This window comes from Diprion similis, chromosome 12 (assembly GCF_021155765.1).
Source record: "Diprion similis isolate iyDipSimi1 chromosome 12, iyDipSimi1.1, whole genome shotgun sequence".
In the NCBI taxonomy this organism is placed as follows: Eukaryota; Metazoa; Arthropoda; class Insecta; order Hymenoptera; family Diprionidae; genus Diprion; species Diprion similis.
Window position 1 is genome coordinate 9,487,912 of NC_060116.1, and position 23,452 is coordinate 9,511,363.

General features: G+C 37.2%; 3 protein-coding genes across 8 annotated transcripts; 1 reads left to right on the forward strand and 2 right to left on the reverse strand.

The window, feature by feature from the left end:
* Positions 1-8,787: 8,787 nt before the first annotated feature.
* Positions 8,788-12,170, reverse strand: LOC124413015 (asparagine--tRNA ligase, cytoplasmic). Its single transcript, XM_046893303.1, has 10 exons — positions 12,109-12,170; positions 11,377-11,419; positions 10,859-11,269; positions 10,531-10,688; positions 10,275-10,418; positions 10,028-10,176; positions 9,802-9,930; positions 9,455-9,704; positions 9,109-9,372; positions 8,788-9,029 (listed from the first exon to the last, which is right to left on the reverse strand). Exons 2-10 carry the CDS (start codon positions 11,408-11,410, stop codon positions 8,898-8,900), a joined length of 1,671 nt encoding a protein of 556 aa, XP_046749259.1. The 5' UTR covers positions 11,411-11,419; positions 12,109-12,170; the 3' UTR covers positions 8,788-8,897.
* Positions 12,171-12,632: 462 nt separating this feature from the next.
* On the forward strand, positions 12,633-16,740 carry LOC124413016 (protein abrupt-like). Of its 5 annotated transcripts, none has more exons than XM_046893305.1 (4): positions 12,633-12,767; positions 13,430-13,624; positions 13,801-13,977; positions 15,748-16,740. In XM_046893305.1, the coding sequence occupies exons 2-4, from the start codon at positions 13,439-13,441 to the stop codon at positions 16,423-16,425; spliced, it is 1,041 nt and encodes a 346-aa protein (XP_046749261.1). In that variant the 5' UTR covers positions 12,633-12,767; positions 13,430-13,438; the 3' UTR covers positions 16,426-16,740. The 5 variants fall into 5 exon arrangements, with proteins under 5 accessions (XP_046749261.1, XP_046749260.1, XP_046749263.1 ...); XM_046893304.1 differs by having other exon boundaries at positions 12,650-12,827; XM_046893307.1 differs by lacking the exon at positions 12,633-12,767 and adding an exon at positions 12,915-13,041.
* A 726-nt stretch (positions 16,741-17,466) lies between these two features.
* LOC124412918 (actin-interacting protein 1) lies at positions 17,467-23,161 on the reverse strand. 2 transcript variants are annotated; one of them, XM_046893139.1, is made up of 14 exons: positions 22,935-23,161; positions 21,473-21,594; positions 21,181-21,271; positions 20,949-21,096; positions 20,697-20,864; positions 20,398-20,566; positions 20,096-20,224; positions 19,877-19,981; positions 19,437-19,754; positions 19,211-19,330; positions 18,910-19,068; positions 18,613-18,615; positions 18,093-18,243; positions 17,467-17,752 (listed from the first exon to the last, which is right to left on the reverse strand). In XM_046893139.1, exons 1-14 carry the CDS (start codon positions 22,948-22,950, stop codon positions 17,643-17,645), a joined length of 1,809 nt encoding a protein of 602 aa, XP_046749095.1. In that variant the 5' UTR covers positions 22,951-23,161; the 3' UTR covers positions 17,467-17,642. The 2 variants fall into 2 exon arrangements, with proteins under 2 accessions (XP_046749095.1, XP_046749096.1); XM_046893140.1 differs by lacking the exon at positions 18,613-18,615 and having other exon boundaries at positions 22,935-23,140.
* Positions 23,162-23,452: the final 291 nt, after the last annotated feature.

Consider the following 23,452-nt stretch of genomic DNA (forward strand, 5'->3'; position numbering starts at 1 on the left):
AAAAAAGCGTAGAACCAACAGCAGAGAAATGACGATGAAAATCTGCAGTTTTTTGGCTGTAACTTTTGATCCGTTGCTCGCAGCGTATTGGGACTGCGCTCAATCGATTTCTCTCGCAAAATTACGTCGGAATAGTGCCTCCATAAATTAATTGCAGCACTTTCCAAAGTCAACGAAATTTTCGCCAAAAATCCAAAGGGGTTAGCCTTACTTTTTTTGCAATTTTTGGACCCGAAAATTTCTGGTCTCCGAATTGATTTGTATGACCGTTTCTTGGCTAATTGGAACCCCAGGAACTCGAAAAACGCAATAAAAAAAGCGTAGAACCAGCAGCAGAGAAATGACGATGAAAATCTGCAGTTTTTTGGCTGTAACTTTTGATCCGTTGCTCGCAGCGTATTGGGACTGCGCTCAATCGATTTCTCTTGCAAAATTACGTCGGAATAGTGCCTCCATAAATTAATTGCAGCACTTTCCAAAGTGGTCGAAATTTTCGCCAAAAATCCAAAGGGGTTAGCCTTACTTTTTTTGCAATTTTTGGACCCGAAAATTTCTGGTCTCCGAATTGATTTGTATCACCGTTTCTTGGCTAATTGAAACCCCGGGAACTCAAAAAACACAATAAAAAAAGCGTACAACCAACAGCAGAGAAATGACGATGAAAATCTGCAGTTTTTTGGCTGTAACTTTTGATCCGTCGCTCGCAGCGTATTGGGACTGCGCTCAATCGATTTCTCTTGCGAAATTACGTCGGAATAGTGCCTCCATAAATTCATTGCAGCACTTTTCAAAGTCGTCGAAATTTTCGCCAAAAATCCAAAGGGGTTAGCCTTACTTTTTTTGCAATTTTTGGACCCAAAAATTTCTGGTCTCCGAATTGGGTTGTATGACCGTTTCTTGGCTAATTGGAACCCCAGGAACTCAAAAAACACAATAAAAAAAGCGTAGAACCAACAGCAGAGAAATGACGATGAAAATCTGCAGTTTTTTGGCTGTAACTTTTGATCCGTTGCTCGCAGCGTATTGGGACTGCGCTCAATCGATTTCTCTCGCAAAATTACGTCGGAATAGTGCCTCCATAAATTGATTGCAGCACTTTTCAAAGTCGTCGAAATTTTCGCCAAAAATCCAAAGGGGTTAGCCTTACTTTTTTTGCAATTTTTGGACCCGAAAATTTCTGGTCTCCGAATTGATTTGTATGACCGTTTCTAGGCTAATTCGAGCCCCAGGAACTCAAAAAACGCAATAAAAAAATCGTAGAACCAACAGCAGAGAAATGACGATGAAAATCTGCAGTTTTTTGGCTGTAACTTTTGATCCGTTGCTCGCAGCGTATTGGGACTGCGCTCAATCGGTTTCTCTCGCAAAATTACGTCGGAATAGTGCCTCCATAAATGAATTGCAGCACTTTCCAAAGTCGTCGGAATTTTCGCCAAAAATCCAAAGGGGTTAGCCTTACTTTTTTTGCAATTTTTGGACCCGAAAATTACTGGTCCCCGAATTGATTTGTATGACCGTTTCTGAGCTAATTCGAGCCCCAGGAACTCAAAAAACACGATAAAAAAAGCGTACAACCAACAGCAGAGAAATGACGATGAAAATCTGCAGTTTTTTGGCTGTAACTTTTGATCCGTTGCTCGCAGCGTATTGGGACTGCGCTCAATCGATTTCTCTCGCAAAATTACGTCGGAATAGTGCCTCCATAAATTCATTGCAGCACTTTCCAAAGTGGTCGAAATTTTCGCCAAAAATCCAAAGGGGTTAGCCTTACTTTTTTTGCAATTTTTGGACCCGAAAATTTCTGGTCTCCGAATTGATTTGTATGACCGTTTCTTGGCTAATTGGAACCCCAGGAACTCAAAAAACACAATAAAAAAAGCGTAGAACCAACAGCAGAGAAATGACGATGAAAATCTGCAGTTTTTTGGCTGTAACTTTTGATCCGTTGCTCGCAGCGTATTGGGACTGCGCTCAATCGATTTCTCTCGCAAAATTACGTCGGAATAGTGCCTCCATAAATTAATTGCAGCACTTTTCAGAGTCGTCGAAATTTTCGCCAAAAATCCAAAGGGGTTAGCCTTACTTTTTTTGCAATTTTTGGACCCAAAAATTTCTGGTCTCCGAATTGATTTGTATGACCGTTTCTTGGCTAATTGGAACCCCAGGAACTCAAAAAACACGATAAAAAAAGCGTAGAACCAACAGCAGAGAAATGACGATGAAAATCTGCAGTTTTTTGGCTGTAACTTTTGATCCGTTGCTCGCAGCGTATTGGGACTGCGCACAATCGATTTCTCTCGCAAAATTACGTCGGAATAGTGCCTCCATAAATTCATTGCAGCACTTTCCAAAGTGGTCGAAATTTTCGCCAAAAATCCAAAGGGGTTAGCCTTACTTTTTTTGCAATTTTTGGACCCGAAAATTTCTGGTCTCCGAATTGATTTGTACGACCGTTTCTTGGCTAATTGGAACCCCAGGAACTCAAAAAACACAATAAAAAGAGCGTAGAACCAACAGCAGAGAAATGACGATGAAAATCTGCAGTTTTTTGGCTGTAACTTTTAATCCGTTGCTCGCAGCGTATTGGGACTGCGCTCAATCGATTTCTCTCGCAAAATTACGTCGGAATAGTGCCTCCATAAATTAATTGCAGCACTTTTCAAAGTCGTCGAAATTTTCGCCGAAAATCCAAAGGGGTTAGCCTTACTTTTTTTGCAATTTTTGGACCCAAAAATTTCTGGTCTCCGAATTGATTTGTATGACCGTTTCTTGGCTAATTGGAACCCCAGGAACTCGAAAAACACAATAAAAAAAGCGTAGAACCAACAGCAGAGAAATGACGATGGAAATCTGCAGTTTTTTGGCTGTAACTTTTAATCCGTTGCTCGCAGCGTATTGGGACTGCGCTCAATCGATTTCTCTCGCAAAATTACGTCGGAATAGTGCCTCCATAAATTAATTGCAGCACTTTCCAAAGTGGTCGAAATTTTCGCCAAAAATCCAAAGGGGTTAGCCTTACTTTTTTTGCAATTTTTAGACCCGAAAATTTCTGGTCTCCGAATTGATTTGTACGACCGTTTCTTGGCTAATTGGAACCCCAGGAACTCAAAAAACACAATAAAAAGAGCGTAGAACCAACAGCAGAGAAATGACGATGAAAATCTGCAGTTTTTTGGCTGTAACTTTTGATCCGTTGCTCGCAGCGTATTGGGACTGCGCTCAATCGATTTCTCTCGCAAAATTACGTCGGAATAGTGCCTCCATAAATTAATTGCAGCACTTTCCAAAGTGGTCGAAATTTTCGCCAAAAATCCAAAGGGGTTAGCCTTACTTTTTTTGCAATTTTTAGACCCGAAAATTTCTGGTCTCCGAATTGATTTGTACGACCGTTTCTTGGCTAATTGGAACCCCAGGAACTCAAAAAACACAATAAAAAGAGCGTAGAACCAACAGCAGAGAAATGACGATGAAAATCTGCAGTTTTTTGGCTGTAACTTTTGATCCGTTGCTCGCAGCGTATTGGGACTGCGCTCAATCGATTTCTCTCGCGAAATTACGTCGGAATAGTGCCTCCACAAATTCATTGCAGCACTTTCCAAAGTGGTCGAAATTTTCGCCAAAAATCCAAAGGGGTTAGCCTTACTTTTTTTGCAATTTTTGGACCCGAAAATTTCTGGTCTCCGAATTGATTTGTACGACCGTTTCTTGGCTAATTGGAACCCCAGGAACTCAAAAAACACAATAAAAAGAGCGTAGAACCAACAGCAGAGAAATGACGATGAAAATCTGCAGTTTTTTGGCTGTAACTTTTGATCCGTTGCTCGCAGCGTATTGGGACTGCGCTCAATCGATTTCTCTCGCAAAATTACGTCGGAATAGTGCCTCCATAAATTCATTGCAGCACTTTCCAAAGTGGTCGAAATTTTCGCCAAAAATCCAAAGGGGTTAGCCTTACTTTTTTTGCAATTTTTGGACCCGAAAATTTCTGGTCTCCGAATTGATTTGTATGACCGTTTTTTGGCTAATTGGAACCCCAGGAACTCAAAAAACACAATAAAAAAAGCGTAGAACCAACAGCAGAGAAATGACGATGAAAATCTGCAGTTTTTTGGCTGTAACTTCTGATCCGTTGCTCGCAGCGTATTGGGACTGCGCTCAATCGATTTCTCTCGCAAAATTACGTCGGAATAGTGCCTCCATAAATTCATTGCAGCTTTTTCCAAAGTGGTCGAAATTTTCGCCAAAAATCCAAAGGGGTTAGCCTTACTTTTTTTGCAATTTTTGGACCCGAAAATTTCTGGTCTCCGAATGGATTTGTATGACCGTTTCTTGGCTAATTGGAACCCCAGGAACTCAAAAAACACAATAAAAAAAGCGTAGAACCAACAGCAGAGAAATGACGATGAAAATCTGCAGTTTTTTGGCTGTAACTTTTGATCCGTTGCTCGCAGCGTATTGGGACTGCGCTCAATCGATTTCTCTCGCGAAATTACGTCGGAATAGTGCCTCCATAAATTCATTGCAGCACTTTCCAAAGTGGTCGAAATTTTCGCCAAAAATCCAAAGGGGTTAGCCTTACTTTTTTTGCAATTTTTAGACCCGAAAATTTCTGGTCTCCGAATTGATTTGTACGACCGTTTCTTGGCTAATTGGAACCCCAGGAACTCAAAAAACACAATAAAAAGAGCGTAGAACCAACAGCAAAGAAATGACGATGAAAATCTGCAGTTTTTTGGCTGTAACTTTTGATCCGTTGCTCGCAGCGTATTGGGACTGCGCTCTATCGATTTCTCTCGCGAAATTACGTCGGAATAGTGCCTCCATAAATTCATTGCAGCACTTTCCAAAGTGGTCGAAATTTTCGCCAAAAATCCAAAGGGGTTAGCCTTACTTTTTTTGCAATTTTTGGACTCAAAAATTTCTGGTCTCCGAATTGATTTGTACGACCGTTTCTTGGCTAATTGGAACCCCAGGAACTCAAAAAACACAATAAAAAGAGCGTAGAACCAACAGCAGAGAAATGACGATGAAAATCTGCAGTTTTTTGGCTGTAACTTTTGATCCGTTGCTCGCAGCGTATTGGGACTGCGCTCAATCGATTTCTCTCGCGAAATTACGTCGGAATAGTGCCTCCATAAATTCATTGCAGCACTTTCCAAAGTGGTCGAAATTTTCGCCAAAAATCCAAAGGGGTTAGCCTTACTTTTTTTGCAATTTTTGGACTCAAAAATTTCTGGTCTCCGAATTGATTTGTACGACCGTTTCTTGGCTAATTGGAACCCCAGGAACTCAAAAAACACAATAAAAAGAGCGTAGAACCAACAGCAGAGAAATGACGATGAAAATCTGCAGTTTTTTGGCTGTAACTTTTGATCCGTTGCTCGCAGCGTATTGGGACTGCGCTCAATCGATTTCTTTCGCTAAATTACGTCGGAATAGTGCCTCCATAAATTAATTGCAGCACTTTCCAAAGTCGTCGAAATTTTCGCCATAAATCCAAAGGGGTTAGCCTTACTTTTTTTGCAATTTTTGGACCCGAAAATTTCTGGTCTCCGAATTGATTTGTACGACCGTTTCTTGGCTAATTGGAACCCCAGGAACTCAAAAAACACAATAAAAAGAGCGTAGAACCAACAGCAGAGAAATGACGATGAAAATCTGCAGTTTTTTGGCTGTAACTTTTGATCCGTTGCTCGCAGCGTATTGGGACTGCGCTCAATCGATTTCTCTCGCGAAATTACGTCGGAATAGTGCCTCCATAAATTCATTGCAGCACTTTCCAAAGTGGTCGAAATTTTCGCCAAAAATCCAAAGGGGTTAGCCTTACTTTTTTTGCAATTTTTGGACCCGAAAATTTCTGGTCTCCGAATTGATTTGTATGACCGTTTCTTGGCTAATTGGAACCCCAGGAACTCAAAAAACACAATAAAAAAAGCGTAGAACCAACAGCAGAGAAATGACGATGAAAATCTGCAGTTTTTTGGCTGTAACTTTTGATCCGTTGCTCGCAGCGTATTGGGACTGCGCTCAATCGATTTCTCTCGCAAAATTACGTCGGAATAGTGCCTCCATAAATTAATTGCAGCACTTTTCAAAGTCGTCGAAATTTTCGCCAAAAATCCAAAGGGGTTAGCCTTACTTTTTTTGCAATTTTTGGACCCAAAAATTTCTGGTCTCCGAATTGATTTGTATGACCGTTTCTTGGCTAATTGGAACCCCAGGAACTCAAAAAACACAATAAAAAAAGCGTAGAACCAACAGCAGAGAAATGACGATGAAAATCTGCAGTTTTTTGGCTGTAACTTTTGATCCGTTGCTCGCAGCGTATTGGGACTGCGCTCAATCGATTTCTCTCGCAAAATTACGTCGGAATAGTGCCTCCATAAATTCATTGCAGCACTTTCCAAAGTGGTCGAAATTTTCGCCAAAAATCCAAAGGGGTTAGCCTTACTTTTTTTGCAATTTTTGGACCCGAAAATTTCTGGTATCCGAATTGATTTGTATCATCGTTTCTTGGCTAATTGGAACCCCAGGAACTCAAAAAACACAATAAAAAAAGCGTAGAACCAACAGCAGAGAAATGACGATGAAAATCTGCAGTTTTTTGGCTGTAACTTTTGATCCGTTGCTCGCAGCGTATTGGGACTGCGCTCAATCGATTCCTCTCGCAAAATTACGTCGGAATAGTGCCTCTATAAATTAATTGCAGCACTTTCCAAAGTCGTCGAAATTTTCGCCAAAAATCCAAAGGGGTTAGCCTTACTTTTTTTGCAATTTTTGGAGCCGAAAATTTCTGGTCTCCGAATCGATTTGTATGATCGTTTCTAGGCTAATTGGAGCCCCAGGAACTCAAAAAACACAATAAAAAAAGCGTAGAACCAACAGCAGAGAAATGACGATGAAAATCTGCAGTTTTTTGGCTGTAACTTTTGATCCGTTGCTCGCAGCGTATTGGGACTGCGCTCAATCGATTTCTTTCGCTAAATTACGTCGGAATAGTGCCTCCATAAATTCATTGCAGCACTTTCCAAAGTGGTCGAAATTTTCGCCAAAAATCCAAAGGGGTTAGCCTTACTTTTTTTGCAATTTTTGGACCCGAAAATTTCTGGTCTCCGAATTGATTTGTATGACCGTTTCTTGGCTAATTGGAACCCCAGGAACTCAAAAAACACAATAAAAAAAGCGTAGAACCAACAGCAGAGAAATGACGATGAAAATCTGCAGTTTTTTGGCTGTAACTTTTGATCCGTTGCTCGCAGCGTATTGGGACTGCGCTCAATCGATTTCTCTCGCAAAATTACGTCGGAATAGTGCCTCCATAAATTAATTGCAGCACTTTTCAAAGTCGTCGAAATTTTCGCCAAAAATCCAAAGGGGTTAGCCTTACTTTTTTTGCAATTTTTGGACCCGAAAATTTCTGGTCCCCGAATTGATTTGTATGACCGTTTCTAGGCTAATTGGAGCCCCAGGAACTCAAAAAACACAATAAAAAAAGCGTAGAACCAACAGCAGAGAAATGACGATAAAAATCTGCAGTTTTTTGGCTGTAACTTTTGATCTGTTGCTCGCAGCGTATTGGGACTGCGCTCAATCGATTTCTCTCGCGAAATTACGTCGGAATAGTGCCTTCAAGAATTAATTGCAGCCTTTTCCACAGTCTTTGAAATTTTCGCCAAAAATCCAAAGTTAGCCTTACTTTTTTTGCAATTTTTGGAGCCGAAAATTTCTGGTCTCCGAATTGATTTGTATGACCGTTTCTTGGCTAATTGAAACCCCAGGAACTCAAAAAACACAATAAAAAAAGCGTAGAACCAACAGCAGAGAAATGACGATGAAAATCTGCAGTTTTTTGGCTGTGACTTTTGATCCGTTGCTCGCAGCGTATTGGGACTGCGCTCAATCGATTTCTCTCGCAAAATTACGTCGGAATAGTGCTTCCATAAATTAATTGCAGCACTTTACAAAGTCATCGAAATTTTCACCAAAAATCCAAAGTGGTTAGCTTCTCATTCCGAGCCTAAAATCATGTGTTCCAGACCTGATATATATGACCCTTTCCGGACCTTTTGGATCTCGACGAAAGTGAAAAAACATCTAGAATATTGCGGGATTAGCGGTTGTGAAAATACGAAATCTGATTGGTTTCTGCCTTGCATTCACGATTCGTCATTCACACTCAGGTAATTGAGACCACCTGTAATCGCGTTTCTTGCCAACACACACATGGTGTTTCATATGATACATCCAATACAAATTTGTCACGCATCCCATTATTAATTAATCTTAGCATTATCTTATCGTAAATAGAGAATGACTATCAACACTAAGCGCACCAGCACTTCACATATACCTGTTTCTAGTATTTTGAAGCCGGTAATCTGACCGGGCGTGGTATGGTTGTTGGTAATTGAAAAGAATGAAATCGAGTTTGGGATCATCGATTCATTGATACTCTTTATTTCACTTAGGATGGAAGCAGGGTAAGTGGTGCAAGCCTAATATTATTACATCTGCATTGACAGAATCACTAGGTTCCACGATTCTCGCCAATCAATGTTTTTGTGTCGAGGACAGTAGAATCCAAATGGCATAAGTATGATACTTTTTTTGTAGATTAATAGCACAAAGTGTAACTAACGAATTAACTATTCAAAGTATGTCCAAATCATATTCATTGTATATAAAATACTTTCGTATCCTACTCTTAAGTGGAAACCATATTTTACAAATTCAAGACATGCAATTGATAGAAATCATGAACTTGAATAGTTGTCTGAATTCATACATATATTATGACCTTATATTATACTAAGACCAAAATATGAAATGGCAGTTTTATAACAACCTGACACACTGCTGACCTGACATCACTGCAGACTTGAAGGTCCTAACGTAAATTAAGGGCGACAACGCTCTAAAAATCGAGGATAGAGACAGACTTCTCGAATATGGTACCTATTCAATAACCAACAAATAAATCTCTCTAATCCTAATCCATAACCACCATGAGGACAGGATCCGTATTTACGCTGCAACAAAAATCATATGCTCTTCATTCTTGTCAGTGGAACGTGAGCAATATTTGCACCAATGTTCAGTACTACACACCTGATCGGTATACCAGTAATAAGGTGAAGGGTCGATGTTTTCTCGCTGATACCCCTTCATGAGTTCTTCATAGTCCCAAATACGCATTGAGCCTCCAACTATTTCACCAACATTTGGTAAGAGTACGTCAACGGATTCGGTCAAACGTACATCTTCCGGGCATTTTTGCATATAGAAGGATTTTATCTCAGTTGGGAAACGACAAAGCATTATTGGTTCGTTTAATTTATCAGTCATTTCTCTTTCTGGCTTTTCAGGAATATCCTGTAATAAAATAAAAATATTTTACACCATCTACCGCTAGGTAACGTCTGAGTGTTATTCCAACCACAAAAAACGATGTTACCTCTCCAAATTCGTAAAAACTACCATCTTCTTTGGTAATGTTGTTTACTTTCAGGTATTCAATAGCATCAGTGTAGTTCATGCGTTTAAAGGGTCGTTTTGGAACTTCAAATTTAGGATTGAGCTCCTTAACAAGAGAACCTAGTGGTGATTTTAGTACACGGTCAACAACATCACAAATTAAATCTTCGAGCCGATCCAGGAGGTCATCAAATGTAATAAAGGGGCACTCTGCCTCAACATGAGTATACCTGTGAACGTTATCAATGAGACAATCAATAGGATCATTCAGCAATGATAACAAGCATGGACGAATTAACAAATTAATTGAGGGCATTATTTATATACTCTGCAAGATGTCGACGTGTTCTAGACTGCTCGGCTCTGTAAGACTGTGCAATGCAGTAGACATCACCCATGGCTGGCAAACAAGTTTCAAGATAAAGCTGAGAACTTTGCGTCAAGAATGCCTCTTCTCTGCAATAAGTTTACAAGAATTATATCTCACGTTTGATTGATTAGTCGTATTTACACGTTAAATGAAAGCATTTGTCATAGTGAAAAACAATCTCACCCAAAGTAATCAAGTTTAAAAAGTGTGGATCCCCCTTCCACTTGAGTCTGGACTAATGTGGGTGGCGTTACCTCACAGTAGCCTCGGTCACTGTAATGATCTCTGAATGCCTGTGTCAATACAGATCTCATCATCAAAACTCGTGACGTCTGTGGACAAAATGAAAATAAATCTCAATAAGAACTTGTTGTGTACTGAGTGAAGTAAGTTATACACGTATAATAGATGTTGTAAAAACTATACTCACGTTCTCGCCACGTATCATGATGTGGCGATTGTCTAGCTGTACATCTGACTGGGCCTCCTCGTTTAAAATTGTTTCTGCTCCACCAGCTGGAGCGGATCCAATTAGTTTCCAGAAATCAACATGAAGTTCATGGCCACCGGGAGCCTGAAAAATAAATATAAAAATATAAATGACCACGACAGATACACGATTTTCCAAAACAGTTCATTAATTGCACAAAACTATATGGAAATCAAATTATTAACCCTCTACTTACGACTTTGCCTTCCGGTACCGTTTTCAAAGTACCGAACAACTCCACAGCAGACTCAGTACTCAAAGTGAGAGCGTCGTAAGTTTGGCACAATTTGTTGTTTAAAACACATTGCAAAAAGCCAGTCCCATCTCTCATGGTAATAAACATAAGCGCCTTACCTGAAAATAATGTATTTAATAACAATGCAATTAATGCAGACAACTTAGTGAGTGATTATCATAAGATTCCAGATGTAGTTCACAAAAATTCAATCGAAGCAAGGAGATCTGATTAATCTATAGTGATATTAAACATAGGTATCCCAATAGTATTATAAAAAGAACAAGACCTTGACGTCTTAAGCGATGCACCCAACCACAAATTTTTACACGTTGATCCCTGTTAGCAGTGGCATCTTTGATTTTGACACGTTTTGCCACTGGAAGAGAGGCGTCTTCAACTATAATAACTGATTTTGCTTCATCTAAGTTCCTTGATCTATTTTCCTCATCTTCCACTAACTTCTTCTGCTGATCAGCGGTTTTATACTGCTCCCTCATCCAAATCTTTGTTATCTTCTTCAACTGAGATTTTGCAGCAGGCTCATACTTTTCGCCTTCCGTTTTCGCATCCTGATATATGGTCGGAAAAGGCTCCTTGCCAGCATGGCGCATTGCTTGCAAAATTGTTTTGAATGGCTTGCCTTCTGTTCCATCACCAGTTTCATCGCTACCAGCTTTTTCAGATGTATATATACCATCTGCAAACAATTTCATAATAACCTGTGGATATAGTCCAACGGAACCTGATTGTTGAAAATTGGTAAATGAATATGTGATTACATAGAGGAAATTCGAGAAAACTCACCAAGGGACAGCTGGGATAATTTTTGCTCCGGCATTTTTCACCTAAACACAAAACGAATCAAAAAGGTGAATGAAATAATTTAAATAAATAACGAGTACTTGTCCACTACGTCTAAGAGCCTGATGGCATGGTTTTTGGTACAAATTTCAAGTTATAACTTCAGTGATTATTTCGGGTACTGTCTTAATATTTTTATTGCAATTTTTACATGACACGCATGAGCTATTCTCGAGTCAGACAAATATTAAACTTATAATTACAGAGTTATCGAAACAATTTATCAATGTGCCATATGTTGGTGAGTTCTGGCTGAACGGAACTATATACATATATCGAAGATTCAGACCACGATGGCTCTGAAGAATTGAGGTTAGGTTTGCAGAACACTGACATAAGAAATTGGAAATTTAAAAAGTGACGCAATTCGGCAATCCACTTGGTACAAGCGTTTTCTGTGTCGGCACTCGCCAATGGGAGTACATAACAAATAGTCAAAGGCAAAAATTATACGAGCTGCCATAATTTTATACTAAATTTTTCAACAACATTCAAGAATAGGAGTTGATTGCAGATACGATTATTGATTTCTACCTATGGCATATAATGTTGACACAATATCGTTGATAACTTATTCAATTTCACAAAGTTTGATTGTTTTTACCATTAAGTATATCAATGAAGCATGTAAACGAATGAAACTAGCTATTTAGTCAACAGTACGTACCTGATTGTGAAACCTGAACCGCCTTGCAATTGAAGAATCAAAAAACCTGCTCAAGTGCTCACCAACGAGAGTTCCAATTCTAGGGAGAGTTCCTCTTACCACGTATTAACCGACAGTGAGATGCCACGCCGTGCCCTGTGGTCGGAATGTGGCAATAACCAAGCTGAATCTGCAAAATGAAATAACTGATGCAACACAGCATCAAATTTACAATGAATCAGTGCAAAACTGCATATAAAAGTACGAAACTCCGCAGATTGTCTAGGCATCTGTTTGATAGAAAAACATCTCAATTAATATATTAATACGTCAAAACTGAAGGAGTGACGTGCACACATTAGTTCAAGATTTTATTGCAAATTGTGGCGTACACACCTGTGAAATGAATTCAAATTCAGCTGATTACGAATTCACGACTCGTGTGGTCTAAGACTGCACGCATTCAAATTGGAGTTTTCTGTCTTATCGACAGATCGCAACTCCTGCTGCATCTAAAAGTAGAGACATTGTGCGGAGTGACATCTACTATATTAACGGGCTTGGATGATTATGTAAAAACTATTGTATCCGTCGGGTCGATCGTTGTCGAAGCTTCAAGGGTTCTATCTCTACTTTCCGTTTCGTCTAGTCCGCGGTTCTACCCTGCCAGCTGTGCGAGAAAACATACGTGAGGAGTGTGAACATTTTTTATTTTTTCATATTGATATTCTCGAGCGATTTATACAAGGTGTGAAGCAAATATTAAACTGTAATTTCATATTCTATACAATATAAGAGATCGGATACTGTCGAGTCGTCGAAGACGGTCGTGGCACCCAAGAACGAGGAAACTTGTATCGCCTTTTGTATCTCTTCTTCCAGCCATACTTGAGGACAATAATAGATTTGGCTGGAACCTACTGGCTGATTAAATAAATAGGATTGTCTCTCTCTCTATCTATGCATGCCGCCATGTATATATAACTGCGACTAACACAATAGGCACTGTCCTACATGCCTTAAATTGTTCATGTAGATCTTATGAAAGAAGACACATAACCTCATAACAATACATCACCCCGTTTATCGCCTTACCGTCGTTATACATGATTATTTGACGTAGAAGTAAATAGATTTACTGTAATTTTCTCGACATAATTATACTGTTATACAATATGCAATTAATTGCTCTTTTTAGAACAACGTCATTGTTCAGAGATACAATTTTATACCATTCGCTTAATTAATCTTGGATATTTTGTGGTATTTTTCCTGTATTACAGTCAGTAAGCCAGGCACCTAATTTTATCATAACTTACCTGATTTTTCAAATTTAATTTATACTTACAGTTGGGGATCATGGAAAGTCAGCAGCAATTTTGCCTACGTTGGCACAATTTTCAAAACACTCTTCTCAGCTCATTACCAAAATTGCTGGATGGAGGATATTTAACAGACGTCACCCTGAGCGCAGGCGGAAGGCAGATTCGAGCTCACAAAATCATTCTCTCCGCTTGCAGCTACTATTTCAAGGAGCTGTTCAAGGTGTGTATTTTATTTTGTTTTAATATTTCCGACATATTGTTATGCCATTAATTACTATGGCAATACTAAAGAATATGTCAAGTAAGATAATAAAAAAAATGTACAATAAAGTCAATAGTGCGCAACTGTACGAAAGTATAGTATCAAATATTCCTACTCAATGAAACATGTTTTAGGATTTCAGTATCCAGCAGCATCCAGTTATAGTACTTCCAGGAACAGAGTATGCAGACCTATGCGCATTGGTAACATTTATGTATAATGGAGAAGTGAACATCTACCAAGAACAGCTGCCAGCAATCTTAGCTATGGCAGACACCCTTCACATTCGGGGATTAGCTGATATTGCTGGGGTAATGTTCGCCTCTATAATTTTCTACTTTCACATTACTCATACATTTTTAACAACATTTTTACTCTTTCCTAGTTCTGATGCTAGTCATACATACATATATGTACTTATCTCTAAAGGTAAAAGTAATGAACATTCATATTGCAATAGCAACAGCAGTTAATATCAGTGAAATGAATGCGTGTATTCCAAAACTCAAAAGTACGTTCAATTCCAACTGATATTTGGCTATACTTCACATTGTGAATCATATATTTTGTACATATCGACAAAATTTGCATCTCATGATACTATTATGTACATACATACACATATATTAATATCATGCTGTTGGTTTTATTCGACTAAATACCTTCTCCTGCATGCTGAATCTAAACCTGATGGCCTATTGCAATAAAATCATTTTTCTTTCTTCTGTCAAAAAAGGTAACCCAACAATGTTACCAAGCAACAACACATTATTATTGGTTTCTGATCAAAAAGTTATTCTGTTCAAAGAAGCAAGTATACTAAATTGGAGTGTGGAGGACACGATTGAAATAAAATATTTTTGTATTCTTGTCTACTTCACCTTTGATGTGAGGTATACTAATCGACTTTGGTACACGATGTCTACGTACCACGCGTAACATTCGGGCAATAGTTCACGTGTAAATCAACTTGCTGTTTCCATGTACCAATTACCTCTTGCAATGACAGCCATTAGAGTATGTTAATGTATAACGAACAAAGGACACGTGCTTGCTTCCTTCCTAATACAAAATATTATCCTATAATTGTGTTGTTTTATTCAGGTCACTTAAACACATTCACTGTCGTTCCTCGAGAACTACTTGACGAAGGATTAATCTGGTACATAACATACATACATGCATCAAAGGAACGATAATGAATAACAAACGATATCCACGAGATCAAGGTCGTTGTGTGTTTGCCACTAAATGCAAGTGGATGCATCCCATGGAACTTTACCCCATAGAATGAATTTACAGGTATAGCTAAATCGGCTTATTTCATTGATTTCCATCATTTTTACCTGCGGTACGATATAATTTACATTTCCAATTTAGTATAGTGCCAGATGAATGTATCAGATTTAAAAAGGTTCGGCCTTGGAGGCAGAAATATACTTGAACATCAGCGGTCCTTTTCAATAGCATCTCATTTCTTTAATTCCAGTAAATTTTAAATTTCACCAGGCCACCCAGTTTTTACGGGGATTTCATGTAAAACTTCAAATATTAATGTAACATAAAAAGATTCATTGGCGTTATGCAGTAGTAAATTTTTATATTACTGATTTTCCGCCTGTGAAGAATAAGCCAAAATTTGATGTAATGTATTCACTCAATTACTTCTGATACCTTTCGAATGTCCATGATTTTTTTCACCATTCATTCATCATTCTGACAAGCATGCATATTTTTTCACATCCCAATGCGTAACTGTGATAAACTATTATGTTTTTCACTTCATCATTCGTATTCATAAATACATTCGGTTTCAGTGTGATGAAGACAAATATTGTTTTAACTATGTAATAATAACTCGCGTAAACTATTATTATGAATAAATGATGCATTGATTTGAGTAATTAAGTCAATGAAAAGCACATCCAAATACTCTAATCACACAATTTAATTCCAATTCAAATTTTCCAGCTGCAATGTATACTGTGAAACGCCAATGCTACTTCAAAATATTATAGAAACAGCACGACCATTTCTCATCTAGAAACGAAAAACTTCACCTAGGTATATTTCTATTGCAGAAGGAACCTAAACCTGATAATGGTGCTTACATTCGATCTCCGTTTTTGGATCGAGAAAAGGATTCGTTGGAGACAATACCCACAGCAAATTTAAATGAGAATTCAGTACACCTGGCTAAAGCACAACCGGTATCCGCAGCGCTGTTACCCAATAATCTCGAAGAGGAATCGTCAAACGAACAGCAAGATACGCCATATAGTCTCAAGATAAAGCCTTACTATTCCATAAATGAGAAATTGAATCAAAGAGAGAAAAAATCTTTTAGTACTAATATTCAAACGTCCACAAATATTGATAAAAATGTTCGCATTGATGAATCTTTGAACGAATGTACACCTCTCACCGAAGACAATAATTCTTTGCTCACCAATTCAAAACCCCCTTCAGTTTTAGAATCCGATAATCCTAATTTTGGTTTTCTAACTGCATCGATAATAAACAGAAGCGCTTCACAAGCGTGTAACAAAACTAGCGTTACGTGTCTAATTTGCGGGAAGCAATTGAGTAACCAATATAATTTACGTGTTCACATGGAAACGCACAACAACAGTTCATACAGCTGTACCGCTTGCCCACATGTGTCACGTTCTCGCGATGCCCTAAGAAAACACGTTTCCTACAGACACCCTGTTGCCTCTCCCCAAAAACGCCCAAGATGCAGTTCAACTAAACCCTAGGGAACAATTGGTTTTCATAGACTCAACTCTGTCCCAATAATCCCTCGCCTACAGTTCCTCGATGCCTCTAGTGTTCAAATTGTTATAGTTTTCTTGTTATTGTTAAAATATTTTAATAAAGACAACTTAGAAGTACAATTATTTATTGCCTTGTATAAATGGAATTGTATCCAATGTTAGGTTGAAATTATTGAACCGTATCATTGTCATTCGAATATTTTTCACTCAGTATTATCAATCATCATGCTTACACGTGTGGAGTTATAAATATTATCCAAACGTGTACTCATATTTTTCAAGAGAATAATTGGGGTTTGGCTTTGAAAACAATTATTCTGCCTCAACAGAGTGGAGTTCACACTCTTGATAGTTTGTATTAAAATCAAATTAACTGCATGCAATACTTATTTGTTTACAATGGGAAAAGACAACTGAAAAGAAATTAGTGATTTGTGACTCTTCCAAACGTCCAAATTAGTTTTCATGGTCACAATATTCAATATATAATTTCACTATGCAGTAATTATTGCGTTATTAAGCTGAGGTGTGATTTACATATGAAATGTTAAAACCAAAATTTATAAACTAATCCATTAATTCCCGAATCAATCAAATTTAATGTATATCATTTTTGTGTCACAGTTTTCATAAAAATGAGGTTCGTTGTCTTGTCCCTGCGAGTTACTCGAATTATATTTCAGAAAAAATGGACATCAGTTTTCTGAACCTGAAACTCTGTCAGATCATTATGTATACTCAGATTATGTTAACCCTATGGAATGAAATTATAGATAATTATTTACGATTGCTGTTTTAAAATATTGAAGAAAAAATACAAATTTTGACTCCTTGTATTTCTTCAAAAATAGAAAGTGAAAAACAAATAAATGAAGTTATAACACGAATGCTTGTCAAAAATCATTTTTTTGTATGTTTTTTCTTCAGTTTCATTTTTAAATATAATTAAAACATTTCTTATAATGCCAGACATTAAAATAATGTTTCATATAATAGAGGTGTGCTCACAAATATGTTAACACATAGGTTTAGGTATAATTTATTGTATATCAAGAATTGTATTCAAAAATAATATACAATATTTGTAAGTTACGAATTAAATAAATAAAATGCATCTAAAAAACCATCAGAGTGACGTGCGTTCTGGATTAAGTTGATTAAACTACCTCTCGAATGAGATAGTGTTAATTGACAGTTAATTATATTTTTTCCACACGCCATATTTTAGTGTTGCAATCCTGACCAACAGATATCAACGTTTCATCATCAAGCCATACCAAACGAGTAATTTGACTTTGCGGATGGGCATCTGAAATGAATAATAGCATAACGCATAGAATCGTCAGTGATATAATCATTGTTTTGACTAACTTTGTCTTCTATTCATAAATTGTTTTAGAAATGATTGGTGACAAATCATACCAAATAAGTAACATTATTTGTGAATATAACATCACTTACTGAGAATCAAGAAAATTAAGCAATTTTGCTTGCCTGAATGAATTAATTTTCATAACCGATATTTGGATGTTGCAACAACTAGTTACAATTTCGGACTATATAAGAAGATTTCAAAAAATTGTGATAATTGCTTTGAATCATTCATACTTTAAATTAGTTTTATCAGTTAAATCATATTAGATACTCACTCTTAATGATGGTATGCTTGGCAGGACTTTCCACGCTCCATATAATAATCGTAGTGTCAAGACTGCCACTCGCTACATGAAGAGAATCAGGTGACCACGCAACAGAATTTACTCTTGCATTATGGAAGCCCCACTCCTTGTTATGTGCTAGCTGTAAAAGTTCGATCGAATTGTAATGTACGAGATTAATGATCGATTACAAAAGTCATGCAAAGCTTAGTGTATAAAATCAAAGCTGTTCGTGCAGGAGTAACAATACTGTGCTAGAGATATAATAAGAAAAATTCGCACGCAGATATACGATTCAAATCTGGTTTATATTCAAGTTGGATACTAAAGTAACAGGCAATAACTATGCTATATAATTGTATTTGAGGTATCTGGATTTGGGCTAATCATTACTGTAGCGAAGGTACAGACTGAATAATTATTCAACAAAATGTGTGACAAAAACCTGAATATATATGTAATGAAAGAGCATGCGAGTTGTCTGTGAAATCTGATAGCAATATAACATTACCTTCTGATGATCCAGTAGCATTGGTGTATTGCAAAATGGGAACAAAGGTGTTTCAGTACTAGCATTGTGTAATGGGCGTTTATATTGAATTGCACTAAAATTAATTGTTACAAGATTGGGTAAAAATTTAGTTAGTGCAAGAAAATTGACTGAAACTTTGCCCATGTTTACTCTAAGTACCTAATTTTTGGGTTGGATATTATTTACAATATAATAGAAGCAGTGATTCAAAAGCTTAGAAAATCATGATTTTCTCCAAATTACCGTAATATGGTTTTAAGGCTGTGATTGTATTACCTTGTATTCAGGCAGCGCATACAGTATCACTTTTCTGTTGGCATCACAGACGACAAGATATTTGTTATCAGGACTGTAGGAAGCATCGGTAACTGGACCAAGATGTTGTAGTTCAGTTTTTGGAGAAAGGTTGGTTCCAGATAATTCATAAACATGAGCCTAAGTCAAGAGAATGTATAACATAAGTATGTATTTCCAGATTGACGATAAAAAGGATGAAATATCGGTTAGAGTAAAATTATTAGAAAATATGCTCTGGGATAATATTCTACCAATATAATTCACATCTATAATATTTTACCTTATTATCAGTTGTACCACCAACTGTTACGTCACCATTTTCCTGATTGATCGTGACGCAAGATGGTTCAAAATCAACTGAAAGACTTGATACTTTTTTACCATCTTGAACGATCGTTATCTGTAACAAATGAGTCGAATATCAAATTTCATTAGAGTATAATTTTGGATGGACTATTGGTATTATTTATAAAATAAATTCAATATTTTTATGGAACACCACAAACCTGTCTGACGGAAACAGTGACAACGATATCTCCGTAAATATCAAGACCTCGTGGCTGGGAGTCTAGTTTAATTGAGGCCCCGGTATAAGTATTAGAGGATACATCGACAATCTTCAGACTGTCATCGATACCACAAGTGTAAAGTTTATCCCCAGCAGCTTTCATTCCATTCATTTGATTACCGTGTCCTTGTCCTTGAACACGATCATTTTCACCTGACTCAGCATTCCAGTTAGTAATGTAACCATCGTGGGAACCTGTGTAAATTGTGCTCCTGTCGGTACTCAATGCTAATACCGTGATTGGTTTGTTGTGTCCCTGAAAAATGTTCGAACAATTCAATGAAATTTTTCAGACTAAGATGAAATAAGGTCATTGTAAAGTACAACTTTCCAAACAAACAATTATGAAACTACAAATGAAACTACAACTAGTCTTACCTTGATTACTCTCAATGGTTTGTCGGGATTGTTGATGTCTAGGTAATTAATGAATCCGCTCAATGATACACTCAGCAAATGGTTGCCTTGCCATAAACAGCTGACCTACGGAAAATAAATGATGATGCGACAAGAGTAAGAATTATTACAAGGATAACAATATCAATATATAATTATTATCCATCAATATAAATTACTATTTTTCTGAACAATATGTACCTGCTGATCATCTACAGTTGAGCCTAAATTAAACTCGCTAATAAGCGATCTTGTTTCCACATCCCAGAGCTTACACGTTTTATCCCCCGAGGCAGTGAGAAGCTGTGTACCATCTGGCTTCCAGGCAACCTATTGAAGGATACGTAATTCTCCTTCTTATTACACTTTCTATTTTATGTTTGGCGTTAGAATTATAATCCTCTCTATGTACTTCATACTGCATACATTTTATTATTACATAAGAGAAACATATTTGTATTATGATTATTGATGAATGCAATAAACTGAGCAGAAATTCTTACGCCGTAAACTCCTCCTTGATGCGCAGGAGAGCCAACTTCGCCAACAAGATCAGATGTGGTACCATCGTAGATGAAAACTTTTCCATCAAATCCCGCTGACGCAAATAGATTGCCAGATGGAGAGTAACGAACAGCCTGAACAAATCTACCGTGATCTTGTTTGGTCATCCTGAAACCCAAGAATATCCAACAATTGAGTATGAAGTTCATTTTTTCTATTATTTTCCTACCTATTTCATACAATCTTTATCAAGAAAGAAAGCTACTAGTGTCAGATAAAATAAAATAGAGTAGCTCACTTGAACTTGAACGGTGGACCTTCAAATACAGCAATTGTGTTATCTTCACTCCCAGTAATAAGTCTGAATGGTCTTGCTGGTCTGAAGTCGCAAGAATTAATCGACTTGCTCTGACCTGATATTTCTCCCACCGACGTTCCTGTCTCAGCCATAAATACATGACCAAATCTAAAAACCATATATGAAAAAAATTAGGCGGAACAATTTCGAACAAAATATTTTCACCTGATGCCAATTTTCAAACACACTTACCTTTCTCTACCCTCGCCAACAACCACCATACGTTGGTTATCCGGAGACCAAGCTATATCTTTAATGGGTCCCCCGATAGGGTGAAATTCATTTTTGAGGATATGTTCTTTGTTCACGGTATCCCAGATGCGAACCTTCCCTGATTGATCTGAAGCGTATCGAAGTTTAAAGAAGCAATTAATGATTGGTGATAATTAGAAACTTTTTTGTCGATAATTGAGAAATTACCTACCACCAGACGCTATGTAAAAACCACTAGGTGAATATTTGGCAACATTCACCGGGCAAGAATGTTCAGTGTAAACATCAGCGATAGCTGGGTTCTGTAATAATAGATTAAGTTGAATAAAATTTTAGATTTGTCAATGATATGAGATCATATGCATGCATACAAGTATGTGAATTAAAAAATAGTACCAGATAGTTGTGAATACGATTGGAAAAAGTATAAGCCAAAGAGTAAATAGAGAATAGTATAATTTTTCACGATCAATATCGACTATCAGTCACGCAGCAATACTCACATCGATGTTCCTAATAATAACACTGTTTCCATTGGTATAAAGAAAATTTTTTCCCTTTGGATCACTGCCGAGTACCAAAGGTTGACCTCTTTGCGTACGTGGCAAAGTTGCAAATATGTATTCTGAAATGCGATATTTACTTATGTATAAACCGGCACAATCACGAAACATTGCGATGTACTAATATACATACATATATCAAAAGGTGACATAGTGAGAAATTGTATATGACATGAAATTACTCAATTCCATTAAAAATCTACCAATTGTAAATTGTTCATTAAAGAAGGTACATGTTAAAATACGAATATGAAAATGCAGATAGATAAGGAAATTAATTTCTCTCAATAATCACCCTGAAATTAAACGAGAATAAGAATGTTTTCCTTTTTAGATTTATTGTCTACAATTAACAATAATTATACACATACTGCTATTACAAAGTCTCTAAAACTCGTACTGAATTGCTTACAGTAAAATATCAGATACACTGATTTTAATTGTTTTACATATTTGAGTTGATAACTCAAAATTAGTTCGATAATATTACAGACAGATATTTTTTAAGTGACGACATAAAATACTATAAGATTGCAGCATGGAGTAATTATAATTTTAGATGAAGAATAACCTGATATTTGTTAAACAATAGTCAAGCCGCGAGAATATGTATTTATTTTTTTAATTAAGATTTTAGCTTTCTGGGGAAGCAATGGACCACAGTGTATAAAAGACTGTAGAATGAATTGTAAAACCGCTGATCTGTGAGACATTCTCTAATAATCCAATTAACGTGTTTGGAATACTACTTGGGAATGTCTTGACAGGCAGTTTCTAATTCATAGCATAGCAGAAAACATCAGCAACCGTGTACCAATAATTGATCATTGTTGTATTAAATTAGAACCAAAAGCTAAATATGTTTCTCAAAAGATTTAAATAAACATGACAACAAAAGTGAAGATACATTTAGAACCTCTAGTATCAAAACGAAGATCAGAGATATGTAATTCCTTATTTTAAACTTGGCACCAGTTCTCGTTTCCCATCTGCCTGTAATATGTTTAACAGAATCTAGAACGGTATTCGAATTCGTCGTTTATCTTTTGCACAATATCCAGAGCCGTTTGAGCTCGTTATAAGTTGACTCATATTCGATATTATCACTCGGAAGTATACTCTTTATCAGTTCAGCAATTCGTGCAATGCATGGATAACTACCGTCGCTTTATGCCTTTGTTTCTCTCATAAATTAACAGCACCTCGAAATAAACAAGTTCGAAATTCATCTTGAGTAATAATTCGCATAGATGAAACACACTCGGTTTGCACGAGAGAAGAGATGCGGTAGATTAGGTATGAACGGTAAACTGCTACGACCGAGAGATCCGAGAAGGCGGTGAACGTAAATAGCGAACACAATGAGTGGTGATCTTGCGGAAAGCTTGAAAATACTACTTACTCGTTTCATATGACATTTCTACCCTCGAATGTCTCGCGACCGGCCGCTAATTAGTATGAAAAATACGTAAACCCGGTGAATCTTCACACACGGGCTTGATTTGTCACCTGAGTCACGTATCAGTCGCGTATCACCACACAACCACCTCTCCCCCACTTTCGCATCTGGTATATTTGTCCCGCCCTTCGCCTTATTTGGTTGGATCATGAACTATGTGAATAAGAATACGTGAACGCAGACTTGAGAACTACCGAAACCTGGTGGCGATTGCTAGTACTAGAATACGCGGTTTTCAATCCCCGCCAAAAAAGCCAATTTAAATTAAGCCAATTCAATATTCCTTTCACGTTTTACAGCAAGACAGAGGGGATTGAAGGTTCTTTTTTGAATTTCGAAAGGACTGGCAAACCAGTGCAAATATGCAATTGAGTTTCTTCAGAGTGTGTGATACATTGAGACGAAATTTCAATAGCAGTTTTGCCATCGACTGAAGATATAAATACATGCGTAGACTCATG